Source organism: Littorina saxatilis, linkage group LG12, assembly GCF_037325665.1.
Source record: "Littorina saxatilis isolate snail1 linkage group LG12, US_GU_Lsax_2.0, whole genome shotgun sequence".
Lineage (NCBI taxonomy): Eukaryota > Metazoa > Mollusca > Gastropoda > Littorinimorpha > Littorinidae > Littorina > Littorina saxatilis.
The window spans coordinates 65998038-66012237 of record NC_090256.1 but is presented as its reverse complement, the minus strand read 5'-3'; the positions used below and the strand labels follow the sequence as shown (position 1 = coordinate 66012237).

The 14200-nt window shown below is 38.7% G+C and overlaps 1 protein-coding gene across 1 annotated transcript; it reads right to left on the bottom strand.

Annotated features, from left to right (window-relative positions):
- Nucleotides 1-3926: 3926 nt before the first annotated feature.
- Nucleotides 3927-14175, bottom strand: LOC138982594 (kinetochore protein Spc25-like). The gene is made up of 6 exons (XM_070355920.1): nt 14127-14175; nt 11167-11373; nt 10513-10659; nt 9485-9589; nt 8854-8949; nt 3927-5455 (listed from the first exon to the last, which is right to left on the bottom strand). The coding sequence occupies exons 2-6, from the start codon at nt 11315-11317 to the stop codon at nt 5331-5333; spliced, it is 624 nt and encodes a 207-aa protein (XP_070212021.1). The 5' UTR covers nt 11318-11373; nt 14127-14175; the 3' UTR covers nt 3927-5330.
- Between the last annotated feature and the right edge of the window lie 25 nt (nt 14176-14200).

Below are 14200 nucleotides of genomic sequence, written 5' to 3'. Positions count from 1 at the left end.
ACACACACTCACGAGCAGACATTGGTCGTAATGATCATTTTCATAACTTTTAATCTGTTTTTAAAATGGTAAGGGGTATATATTATGCAGCCTAGAAGCAAAGCAAAATACGTAACAGTTGAAGGGTATAGCCTACTGATAAATTTAATTACTACTGAGCTTTTGAAATAAAGAGGGGGTGCAATTCAGCACCGGTCCATCTTTAATTCCCCTGGATAAAATATTAATTATCAGTGACTGTCCCCTGACTGATGTGCATGCATGTCTCCCAACTGCACAGCCAATAGAATTTAAGCCCGAGCGGTTGTCACAAGTGCTCAGCCGTCTAACTGCAAACCTTGAACCTGTCACTTCTCTCTAAAGCACGCCAAAATAACTTGAAAAGATTCTTTTGTGCACTGTACAGCACAGTGAATGAAGTAATTAAGCCAGATACCCCAAATAGGGGGTCCTTAACGTCCTCACAGGAATATTTTCCTTTTAGGTACATGTACAGCTCGCAGGCGCGGCCTTTTATAGGGGCACGCATGGGAGACTTGGGTAGGAACATAGAAAAAGCTTAAAAAGATTATATCTATGGGTAGGACGGTTGGGAGACACACAAGCGCATCAGGGGACATTATCCAGTGAAATTAAAGATGAACTTGATTAGAGCTGAATTGTATCCTCTCTTGCTTTCAGTTTCAAAAGCCAATTTATTAGTTCTTACTTCTATCTGTACTCTTCAGCTTCAAGCTATCATCAGCCAGAGACATGCATGCTTATTTGCTGCAGTATAATTGTTGTAAGTTTTTACTTTTCGCTTCTATTCCTTTTTACATTTAGTCAAGTTTTGATTAAATGTTCAGTTAACACAGACGGGAATCAAGATGAGGGTCGTGGTGTATGTGCGTGTGTCTGTGTGTCTGTGTGTGTGTGTAGAGCGATTCAGACTAAACTACTGGACCGATCTTTATGAAATTTGACATGAGAGTTCCTGGGTATGAAATCCCCGAACGTTTTTTCATTTTTTGAGTCACTTGAGAAAAAGTGACTCTATGTAATCGGTCAGTGTTAGTCTGTCCGGCCGGCCGTCCGTCCGTAGACACCACCTTAACGTTGGACTTTTCTCGGAAACTATCAAAGCGATCGGGCTCATATTTTGTTTAGTCGTGACCTCCAATGACCTCTACACTTTAACGATGGTTTCGTTGACCTTTGACCTTTTTCAAGGTCACAGGTCAGCGTCAAAGGAAAAATTAGACATTTTATATCTTTTCTCGGAAACTATCAAAGCGATCGGGCTCATATTTTGTTTAGTCGTGACCTCCAATGACCTCTACACTTTAACGATGGTTTCGTTGACCTTTGACCTTTTTCAAGGTCACAGGTCAGCGTCAAAGGAAAAATTAGACATTTTATATCTTTGACAAAGTTCATCGGATGTGATTGAAACTTTGTAGGATTATTCTTTACATCAAAGTATTTACATCTGTAGCCTTTTACGAACGTTATCAGAAAAACAAGGGAGATAACTAGCCTTTTCTGTTCGGCAACACACAACTTAACGTTGGGCTTTTCTCGGAAACTATAAAAGTGACCGGGCTCAAATTTTATGTGAACGTGACTCATTGTGTTGTGAATAGCAATTTCTTCCTGTCCATCTGATGCCTCATATAATATTCAGAACTGCGAAAGTGACTCGATCGAGCGTTTGCTCTTCTTGTTTGATAAATGTCTTTGATGACGTCATATCCGGCTTTTCGTGAAAGTTGAGGCGGCACTGTCACGCCCTCATTTTTCAACCAAATTGGTTGAAATTTTGGTCAAGTAATCTTCGACAAAGCCCGGACTTCGGTATTGCATTTCAGCTTGGTGGCTTAAAAATTAATTAATGACTTCGGTCATTAAAAATCTGAAAATTGTAAAAAAAAAATAAAAATTTATAAAACGATCCAAATTTACGTTTATCTTATTCTCCATCATTTGCTGATTCCAAAAACATATGTTATATTCGGATTAAAAACAAGCTCTGAAAATTAAATATATAAAAATTGTTATCAAAATTAAATTGTCCAAATCAATTTAAAAACACTTTCATCTTATTCCTTGTCGGTTCCTGATTCCAAAAACATATAGATATGATATGTTTGGATTAAAAACACGCTCAGAAAGTTAAAACAAAGAGAGGTACAGAAAAGCGTGCTATCCTTCTTAGCGCAACTACTACCCCGCTCTTCTTGTCAATTTCACTGCCTTTGCCATGAGCGGTGGACTGACGATGCTACGAGTATACGGTCTTGCTGAAAAATGGCATTGCGTTCAGTTTCATTCTGTGAGTTCGACAGCTACTTGACTAAATATTGTATTTTCGCCTTACGCGACTTGTTACATTTAGTCAAGTTTTGATTAAATGTTCAGTTAACACAGACGGGAATCAAGATGAGGGTCGTGGTGTATGTGTGTATGTATGGATATATGTATGTGTAGAGCGCTTCAGAGAAAACTACTGGACCGATCTTCATGAAATTTTACATGAGAGTTTCTGCACGTATTATATCCCCAGACCATTTTTTTTGTTTTGATAAATGTTTTTGATGACGTCATATCCGGCTTTTCAGTTGTGAAAGCTGAGGCGGCACCATATTTTAAGCAAATTGATTCACATTTTGGTCAAGCAATTTTTGACGAAGGCTGGACTTTGGTATTGCATTTGAGCTTGGAGGCTTAAAAATTAATCAATGAGTTTGGTCATTACAAATCTGAAAATTGTAATTAAAATACTTTTTTTTTTAACCGATCTAAAAATAATTTCGTCTTATTCTTCATTATATGCTGATTCCAAAAACATATAGATATGTTATATTCGGATTAAAAACAAGCCGCTCAGAACATAAAAAATATGAAAAGTATGATTAAAGTTGAATTACCAAAATCGATTTAAACACAATTTCATCTTATTCCTTGTCGGTTCCTGATTCCAAAAACATATAGATATGCTATGTTTGGATTAAAAAGAAGCTCAGAAAGTTAATAAGAATAGAGATACAGAAAAGCGTGCTATCCTGCTCACCGCAACCACTACCGCGCTTTTCTGGCTTGTCAATTTCACTGCCTTTTCCACGAGCAGGCGACTCTGACGGACGATGCTATACGGTCTTGGTGAAAAAATGCAGTGCATTCAGTTTCATTCTGTGAGTTCGACAGCTTGACTAAATGTAGTAAATTCGCCTTACACGACTTGTTACATTTGGTCAGGGACCTTACTATATCATATATAGTATATGTTGACTAGGAATCGAGATGAGGGTTTGGTGTATGTATGTGTGTGTGTATAGAGCGATTCAGATAAACTACTGGACCGATCTTTATGAAATTTTACATGAGAGTTTCTGAGTATATCTCTAGACGGTTTTTTTTGATAAATGTCTTTGATGTCATATCCGGCTTTTTGTAAAAGTTGAGGCGGCACTGTCACGCTCTCATTTTTCAATGAAATTGGTTTAAATTTTGGCCAAGTAATCTTCGACGAAGTTAAACTGTGATCACAAAGCTGTTTTGTCTTGGTGAAAAAAATGTAGTGCGTTCAGTTTTATTCTGTGGGTTCGACAGATGAGATTGATTAAATGTTGTAATTTCGCCTTACGCGACTTGTTTTTTGTTCAGTTGACTTGAGTGAAACAACTTGAATCCAAGCCTATTTTTCAAAATACTGAAAGCTTAATATACGAATGTTATTTGCAGTTCCAGATGAATGAGTGTCAAATTCAATTCTTGTAATTCCAATAAACATTATTTTCTTCCAATGAAAAAGTATATCTGACGTCAGTGTATGATCTTGCTTTTCTTTTTTTTACTATAAGGATATGCATGCATATGTGGCAGAATCAAATGAGTCATGTTTAAAAAATATATACATACATGTACATATTTGTTGTTAGGATGAAAACCAAGCTCAGAAAGTTCAAAAGAATAAAGAAAAGTGCGCTCGATAGACATACTGCACTATACTGGCTTGTCACTTCAAGCGATCAGCCGGATCAACAAAGCTATTGTTTTGGTGAAAAAATGCAGTGCGTTCAGTTTCATTCTGTGAGTTTGACAGATTGACTAAATGTATTCATTTTGCTTTACACGACTTGTTTTTCTTTCTATTCATGTATGTGTGTGCACTGCTTTCTGCTTATGTCTTTTTTCAAGACGCACATAAGTGCAATCAACAGACACAGACACCAAACTATTGCAAATAGTACACAGATACAAGTGAAGTCAAATGCATTTATTTATCATTGGCATACTACATGTAGCAGAAAACAAGACATGGTTCTTCACATAATATAAATGCTAAATCATTACTTAAAGGCACAGTAAGCCTCCCGTAAACCATCACAGATACTGTCAGGCATTTTACACACAGTACAAACACCCTTCCATTTGAACGCTCACCAAACGGGAACATCCTAGGTGCCCTCCGTAAAGAGCGAGCAATTTTCAAAGAATTTATTTTTGCGTGGTTTATCTTACAGTAAACCCGTGTGATCAAGTTTCCCTTTTTCACAATGTAGTCGTCAGTTAGTAATTTGAATGCGACTCGCTGTGAGCTTATCTGCAATAGCACGTTATTAAGTACCTCTGACTATGCACGAAACAAACGGCTGTGGTTCACAAAAACTCTAGCGATGGCTTTTGACTGTTCCAAGGAACTTGCGATAGGTATAAACCGTCGTCTGCTACGAGAACCACGACCTTGCGTGACCCTGCTTCCGGGCTTTTCTTTGTTCAAACTGTCAAAACTTCGAATTGTACTGATCTTGTCTTGATGAAAAAAGAATTCTTTTATGATCTAAGAATGTTTGTTAAACAAGCTGTCAATTTATTATTTAGATTTTAAAAGTTAGGTTTAGCGCCAAAACGCACCACGGTCCGATTGTCTCTGACACAATCCGCAAAATTAATTCTTTGAAAATTGCTCGCTCTTTATGTAGGGCAACTAAGATGTTCCCGTTTGGTGAGCGTTCAAATGGAAGGGTGTTTGTACTGTGTGTAAAAGCCTGACAGTATCTGTGATGGTTTACGGGAGGCTTACTGTGCCTTTAATACATTATCTACATAATAACCACTGGTTTGACTTGCTCTTTCTTTCATAACAAAATGGGGTATTTCATGCAGTTGTTGTCTTCTCATAAGAAAAACAAATTGTAAATTGAAATGCTGCTACATGTACAAGGCTTTTTTCTCCCAAATTATTATTATTCAAATTCAGTGAATACATGCCTTCATACATGCATACACACATACATACACACACGCACTCACAGTCACACAGAGGGTAATATATTTCAATATCTGCATCACTTCTGCACCAGTTTCTTGAAGTGTTTTCTGATGGCAACTACAAAGGATCGGAGATTGTTCGAACTGTTCAACTTCTCAACAAGAGCATCCAAATCCGGTACTGGCGGTTCACAATCAGAAACTGAAACAGAAAGACAGACACTGATTTTGCTAAACACAAAATGCATATATACATCAAGTACACAGTTCAATAATGAGATAAATAGAGAATACTACATGGCTTGCTGTGTCGTACCAGATTTACACGAGGTTTTTTTTTTAAATATTGAACTGCGAGCGAAAGCGAGCTGTTCACTATTTGAAAAAGCAACAAGTGTAAATCTGGTACGATACAGCAAGCCATGTAGTATTCTGTTTATCCTACATACTGTACTTACGTGTTTTTTACTGAAAATGTCCTGCAGTCGAGGCAGCTACATTAAAGACGATTGTTTTGGAACCTCGATCTCTTCTAAACAATCGTGCAATCTATTACGTCAAAGCAAAGAAACGTCACCCTGAAAGTGTGGCGTGACGTGTTAGTTCTAAAAATTCATCGAGGGTAATTAGCGAGCGCAATTTATTTTTCTATTATGACGTTTGTCTCAGTGACTTTGGCATCATAAGCAGTGGAAAAACATGTCCCTGCCAGACTTGCTTGACATGACCTCATTTACATGATATACACACGTGTGATTTGAACGATTATTATCTCACGAGTATCTCTCTAACGTTCTTTCTTTCTTTCTTTATTTGGTGTTTAACGTCGTTTTCAACCACGAAGGTTATATCGCGACGGGGATCTCTCTGACGTATGTGGGATAAAACTGTTATTAAAATGGTCCTCAGGTGGCTGGTTATTGGAAACAGATCAACAATAAACAATGCATGCGTGCGTGGTGGATGAAAAGTCACCACAATATGACTGCGTGAGAAATGTTACTGCCTTGTTTATTGCTGATTGTTCTCATTGGTGATGTTTCATATTTTCATCTAACATTTAGCAAGGTAATGCAACTGAAGATCGTTTATGGAAAACTGTGACCATGTCATACTCTGAATTAGTCATATGCTGAATAAGATGAGACATGTCCTGAATAGATCATTTTAGGCCCACAAGAGTATGAACATTATCAACGAGAAATGCAATCAAATGAAAAAATGAAATGACGAGAGAAAAAAGAATGTGGTCAATACACATTTGGACAGCTAATTCTTCAAAGTTCACAGACACAGAACTTTTTTTCTAGATCTCGAGATCACATGGATCAACTTTACAACGGTAAAGGTTTAAAATAAAAAATAAAAAAAATAAAAAAATGAATTAAAAAAAAAATGCATAAATGAAGACCAATCAATAAATATATATATATATGAGTTGTTCTTTGCTACTGGTGACAAGTGGGGGTCAGCTCACACGGACGCATTTTTCAATACAGTCTAGGGGAGAAACTGGTCACAAAGCACCCAGTACATGCCAGAGAGATAGGAGAATCGCCACAATCAAAGAAAATACCACAATCATTCAATAGATATGGAAATGTTAAGATTTACTGTGAAAATGCTAGCAAAAATGGCGACCAAAAACGGGAACGCACACTAGGAGTGTCTTTGCCGACTTACCTCCCGTTCTGTGTTGTTGATAATAGTCGTGTCTGTGCTGTTTTTGTTTAAATAGTATCTAATAAAACTGATGCAGTTCTTGAAATGTTGCAAATTATTGTTGTCTTTGTGAAATGCGAGAGTGTTCTGAGGCGTAATCTGCATACGGCTGATGTCACACATAGGGTACCCCACTTCGATCAGCGTATCACTCCAAATGAGCTTCATAGTAGAAAAGCAGATACACTACCAAAACACTGCATAACAGATCTACAAGACTGAGCCAGAATCATTGAAATTTACTTCCTGTATAAAATATTGCAATCAAATTTGTTCACGCCGTCACACATGCAACGCAGGTTACCCTCGCCTTCGATTCAAAGTAACTCCACTCTGACTGAATTACCATCGAAACGCAGATAACGAACTGATTCGGAGATTACACGCCACACATTTATGATATTTTACACACACATTTCAACTGTGTTGTTTCGCGATAAACAGCCATAAACAAACAAATGTGGCGCCGTCACGTCGCCTCGGAAGGAGAAACGCAGGTTACCAAGAGGTTGTTTCCGATACCTGTCTGATTAAAATCATCGTTTTTCACGAATGAAGGCTCTTTGGCAGATCTGGTGAGTTGGAAACTGTCTATGAATGTTTCATTTAATGTCAAATGCGTACATTCTTGTCGATATTGTTACCTTTGGGCTCATAAATGAAGTCAATGGTCGTGTTTTCCTAAAGTGACTTTTGTCAGCATAGAACTTACTGTGCTTCGATCATTGACTGAGAAGAATCTTCCGATGACACTAGTTCATTTCACTACGCGACTTTCTTTCTTTATTTGGTGTTTAACGTCGTTTTCAACCACGAAGGTTATATCGCGACGGGGAAAGGGGGGAGATGGGATAGAGCCACTTGTTAATTGTTTCTTGTTCACAAAAGCACTAATCAAAAAATTGCTCCAGGGGCTTGCAACGTAGTACAATATATTACCTTACTGGGAGAATGCAAGTTTCCAGTACAAAGGACTTAACATTTCTTAATTACATACTGCTTGACTAAAATCTGTACAAAAATTGACTATATTCTATACAAGAAACACTTAACAAGGGTAAAAGGAGAAACAGAATCCGTTAGTCGCCTCTTACGACATGCTGGGGAGCATCGAGTAAATTCTTCCCCCTAACCCGCGGGGGCACTACGCGACTGCAGATCTACAAGGAAACTTATGGCAGGGGAAATAAGCTTAACTAAAGACGAATAAGCGGAGTAACTGTACTTCAACGGACTGCTCTCACTGATCTAAATATTTAGATCTTGTCGCCTGCTAGTCTGCTAGTAAGTAGTCTTCGGTCATGTGAAAGTCACATCTATTTCGACTGTGTGCATCGATCCGTTCAGTGAAATGTTGATCTTTGATGATTTGGCAACATAACTTCGCTAAATTTGCTTCGAGTGTATCTCCCCGTTAACCATTTGAAAACGTCTTTTAACAAGACCATGTTTCGACAGCCCAGACGAGGAGGATCCTCGATAGCTCACAGGGTATATAATGTTATCCGCCGTTTTTTAAAGAATCCTTTCAAATTTGCTATTCCAAAAGTACCCTATGACACGACTCGAGTGACAAAGAACATTCTAATCTCTGCAATTCCTGTCTCAGTCCGTGCAGCCGTTTCGGTTCCTATCGTCATCATACAAACACACACACAGACACACAAGAAACAGCTTTAAAAGTTAGATTATTTAAGAACCATGTGAACCAGTGTTTTTTTCTTATGTACATCAGATACTACAGTATTTCTGCTTTATGAAAAGCTATATTTCAAAAACAAAACTTGATTTGAATTTTGACCACTTTTCCCCCTTTCTGTCACCAGTACTGAAGAACAACTCATACATAAACATAAATTTAATTCCTACAAAACCTACTGATGTATTTTCCATTGTCCACTTGCAGAAAGAAGTAGAAAGGGCAATCTGGATCTTTGTGGTCAATGTTGGTAAACACGATCTGCAGTCGGTTGCCTTCAAAAAGATGAGCAGGCAAATATAAATAAATTAAGAAAGAAATTCATGAAAACTTGCCTAACACTTTGATGAGTTAGGGATCAATTTGGAAAGTGATCAATAGCATTTGGAAATGGTGTGTAAAAAAAATCTCTTCTTCATGATTTTAAACACTGGTTTGCTAGGGGCAAGTAAAATGTGCATAATTTTAATGTCAGTTCAACTTCAGTGAATGGTTGATTGAGTCCCTCTTCTTCCCTCTGAGTTTGGGATATATGCCAAGTGTATAAGTTTAGACCCTGACCTATAGATTGGCATGAACATCTCTGGATGCAAAAACAATATCACACACAGTTAATAATTATTATGACAGTCTCTTTTCTTATGCTTAGGTTCATGCATTCACTGTAGTGTAGCACACAAGAGTGACGCAAATGGCACAGAACTGAGGAGCAACAAACAAACAAAATTTAAACACAAAAAACACACACAGTGAGTTATACATCAAACATAAAACACACTTACACACTGAGCCATGCTTTGTTCTGTTTACCTGTTGTTTTCTTGAAGCTCAGCCCTAGCCTGTCTTTGAATAGTTCCACACCTTTCCGAAGTTCCTTGAGCTTTTCATCCACTGTCTTCTCCTGTGCTAGCAGCACTGTCAAACAGGCAAACACACTTGCATAAATGTAACATCACTCAAACGGAATACTGCTGGCAGAATTTGGGTAAAATTATAAGTAAGATGTAGGCCTTAACACTAACAGGGTCTCTTCAACAACAAAAAGTTTGTTTCTGATACATCAGAGTTAGTGATATAGAGTCATGCTGTATTCAAACTTGGCCACGGGCACCTATAAGTTTTATTTTATTTCTTAAAAGTTAAAGCTGAGCCCTTGAAAATATATTTAGGGTCTGACTAAGTTTGGAGAGTCCTGTTTTTTCAGGCCTTACATTGACATGTATCTACCTGTGTTTCTTTTTTTAAACAAACACAAGCAAAAAATGATTTTTGTTTGTTTGTTTGTTTGCTTAACGCCCAGCCGACCACGAAGGGCCATATCAGGGCGGTGCTGCTTTGACATATATAACGTGCGCTACACACAAGACAGAAGTCGCAGCACAGGCTTCATGTCTTACCCAGTCACATTATTCTGACACCGGACCAACCAGTCCTAGCACTAACCCCATAATGCCAGACGCCAGGCGGAGCAGCCACTAGATTGCCAATTTTAAAGTCTTAGGTATGACCCGGCCGGGGTTCGAACCCACGACCTCCCGATCATGAGGCGGACGCCGTACCACTAGGCCAACCGTGCCGGTAGCAAAAAATGATATGCCTGAAGAAAACAACCACATGTATGTGTACATTGTACTTGTATCCAACCTGATCGATCTGTGTCATAGACCCTAAATCAGTGAATGCGTTTCCTTTCTCATGTAAAATAAAAAGAAGAAGAAAGAAATTTTTTTTACATTGAGTAATTGACAGTTTAATTCAAAACTATAAACTTGAAAAGAATAAAGGTTGATTTGAAAATGAACTGCAGAATTTGAGAAAATTCTTTAAGCTTTTCTTACACTCCTGCTCCTTCTCAATGCTGTGGCGAGCATGCTCTTGTTCCTCAGCAACCAGTTCTTTCTCATGGATGTGAGTGTCCACAGTGCTGGTCAGGGCTGTCAGCTCTTTGTGCAGCGTCTGAAGACGTCCAGCTTTTTCTGGCAAATCTTTGGGCAAATATCAGCCACTTGAGATTTTTCATAAGTACATGCATGCATAGCTATCTTATCTAGATGTAAGTTGCAACTATAAAGCATACCAGCCATCATTTGGGATGTAACATATTTGTATCAAGGTCTGTCATTTGCGTACTTGAGCTGTGATTTTTGAGTGTCATTTGGAGGTATGGATCATTGGATGGCAAAGGCTCATCCTTCAGCAATTCAAACAAAAGAGAGAGTGGTCAGGTGTGCTAGAAAACAGAGCCCATACAATGTTTTAGGACAGTATATCTGACATTCATGCGCCGTTTGTGTTGTGCCCTCCATGGGTGTGAATTTTTTATATTTTTTAACTGTCGAACAACATGCATCAATACACACACTGATGCATGATGAAAGCACACACATACACTCTTCCTCTATCTCAGTCTCACTCACACACTTCACAGACAGACACACGCAGACAAAGTGCACCATGCTGACATACAGATTGTTTGTACTGGTTAAAATCACCTCTTTTGGCCTCCTCGACAGCCTGTACCTGCGCCTGGTTTTCACGCAGAATGCTATGCTTCTCTTCTCCAAACCACCGGTCCATCTTCGAGCTGGTCATGCTCAGCATGGACTTCAACTTCGGTAGCTCTTCTCTGATGTCCATTGTCATGCTTAGTGCAGACTCACTGATGTGTCCTTGGTTTTTTTTTTATACCTGAAGTGAAACTGAAATATGTCTTGTGTTAACAAATAGGCAGTGGTTATATTTTTTGACGACGCAATCTGGCTCAGCCATTCTACGGTTACACCACTTTAGTTTACAGCAGGCAGAGAGGCTTTACTCTCTTCACGTCGTAATTTGATTCCAGGATTTTAATGTTACGCCTTATTGATGTCATAATCTGGGACATAATTATTTGTTAGCTTAGGAATAGGAATAAATTTTCTTTTTTGATAATCGTAGTTATATCATTTAGGAGGATTTAACATAAAACTGGAAAATGTTCTGTGTACAGACAAGTGATATTATAATCTGAATTAATTTAGTGCGCATTCTATTTTTTCACATGTATTTGTGTGCAATCTAGCGGAACAAAAAACAAGTCGCGTAAGGCGAAAATACAACATTTAGTCAAGCTGTCGAACTCACAGAATGAAACTGAACGCAATGCAATATTTCAGCAAGACTGTATACTCGTAGCATCGTCAGTCCACCGCTCGTGGCAAAGGCAGTGAAATTGACAAGAAGAGCGGGGTAGTAGTTGCGCTGAGAAAGATATAGCACGCTTTTCTGTACCTCTCTTCGTTTTAACTTTCTGAGCGTGTTTTAATCCAAACATATCATATGTATATGTTTTTGGAATCAGGAACCGACAAGGAATAAGATGAAAGTGTTTTGAAATTGATTTCGAAAATTTAATTTTGATCATAATTTTTATATTTTTAATTTTCAGAGCTTGTTTTTAATCCAAATATAACATATTTATGTTTTTGGAATCAGAAAATGATGAAGAATAAGATGAACGTAAATTTGGATCAATTTATGAAAAAAATATTTTTTTTACAATTTTCAGATTTTTCATGACCATTAATTAATTTTTAAGCCACCAAGCTGAAATGCACTACCGAAATCCGGCCTTCGTCGAAGATTGCTTGGCCAAAATTTCAATCAATTTGATTGAAAAATGAGGGTGTGACAGTGCCGCCTCAACTTTTACAAAAAGCCGGATATGAAAAAATGAAAAAAACGTCCGGGGATATCATTCCCAGGAACTCACATGATAAAATTTCATAAAGATCGGTCCAGTAGTTTGGTCTGAATCGCTCTACACACACACACGCACAGACACACGCACACACACACACATACACCACGACCCTCGTCTCGATTCCCCCTCTATGTTAAAACATTTAGTCAAAACTTAATTGACTAAATGTAAAAAAGATGGTTGAAACAAAAAGTGCTTCAAAGATGCCATTAAAAAAGAAATGTAACATTTGTGATAGAGTGGAATGAATCGACAGATTGTAGATGACAAAACAACTTGTGAAACAGACACCAGGGTTCGACACTGGCGGGGGCGGGGGGTGGAACGCCCCAGAGTTTTGTGTTCCGCCCCAAACATTGCCGAAGCTTGGGGCCCACTCCGCCCCAGGATAAATTCCAACAATGACAAACCGAAAATTCTAATGCCAGAGCCAATCACTAAAAATCGCCAGTCAAAGTCGTCAGTGAAATTTGCGTTACGATCAATGCCGCAGTCAAGAAAAAAACATTGAAATCGTCGAAGGACAATGCCGCAAGGGAAATAACTCCCAGATTGCGCTCTTTAGCGTGACAGATAAGTATCGCCTTCAAATGCCAAACGCAAAATGTGGCGACACATCCCTGGTGTAAAATGACATGGAAATGAAGATGAAGAACAGGGTGGAGAGAAACGAAAAAAGGAGACCGATGCAGCCAAAAGCACGAAGCGCTGTCGTAATTTCAATGTCAAATGGTTGAAAGAATTTCCCTGGCTTCAGTACGATGAAGAAAAACAGACAATGCATTGCCGCACGTGAATACTGAGAGTGGGCCCCAGATTTTTTTTTTCCGCCCCAGCAATTTCCATCTCTGGGGACACTGGCCCCAGGCCAAATAAGTTAGTGTCGACCCCTGGACACTAACGATCCTCTGGTGCTTGGTTTGTGTGGAGAGTATGTATGTTTTCTGAACTATGTTTTCTCTGACTCAGAGACAGAAGACTGACAGTGACAATGATTTTGCAGACGACAGAAGTTCCTGCACCTGCAGTGTTTATATTATTATTATATGGCTTTAAAAGTCGATAGTACAACCAAAAGTGTTGCATTTGACCAGAATTTTCACTGGCCAGCCGGGCGAGCTCGCAGGAGCTTTCTACCACTAGCCCGGCATATTTTTTAATCGCCCCTGGTGATCGGGTAGGCGATTTAGCCATCCTTGCCAGGAAACGCTACTTCCTCGCCCCACTCGCCAAATCTTGCGTCAAAGAAACGGGGGGACTGGATAATGCAGTTATGCTAAAAAATAAATTTTAAAAAAGGGTAAAACTGTAAGTGTAACCGTGATCAAAATCATTTCAAATTCAATCAGCAAAAGCATTCGTTCCCTGTTTTAACATTAACGCCCTGATGGGTCGAAATGGCCACTGTGGGACATGCTTAGTGCTATGGTTATTTGATTAACAAGAAATCACTGGTCGTGGTTGGGTTTTCAAGCAGACGACAGAATGATTGACACTGTGACTGTGGTGAGTGTCACACTGACTGTGGCAACAGCAAGGCTAGGTTCCAACTTTCAAATTCACACTGCAGCAAAACGTATCCTTGCTGTTTTCTAAAATTGCAACAACATCTGGAGGTTGGGTGCTTTACCCCGATTCATTTTTTGTTTGTTTTTAAAAATAAAAAGGGCTAACTTACCAAGAGAAGATGCAAGAGATAAAAGCACCTACCTCGAATCTTACCGCGCAAACACGGAAATTGCAACAGCTTCTTCCGGTGAATCATTTTCTCCAATCAAACCTTT

Bases quoted from the DNA above. Each gene is read 5' to 3' on its own strand.
- LOC138982594 (XM_070355920.1), bottom strand. From the start codon at position 11,317: ATGACAATGGACATCAGAGAAGAGCTACCGAAGTTGAAGTCCATGCTG. The intron at 9,590-10,512 runs GTAAGAAAAGCT...CCTGTTTGACAG, and splicing joins CATTGAGAAGGAGCAGGAGT to TGCTGCTAGCACAGGAGAAG. The intron at 8,950-9,484 runs GTAAACAGAACA...ATCTTTTTGAAG, and splicing joins GAGCTTCAAGAAAACAACAG to GCAACCGACTGCAGATCGTG.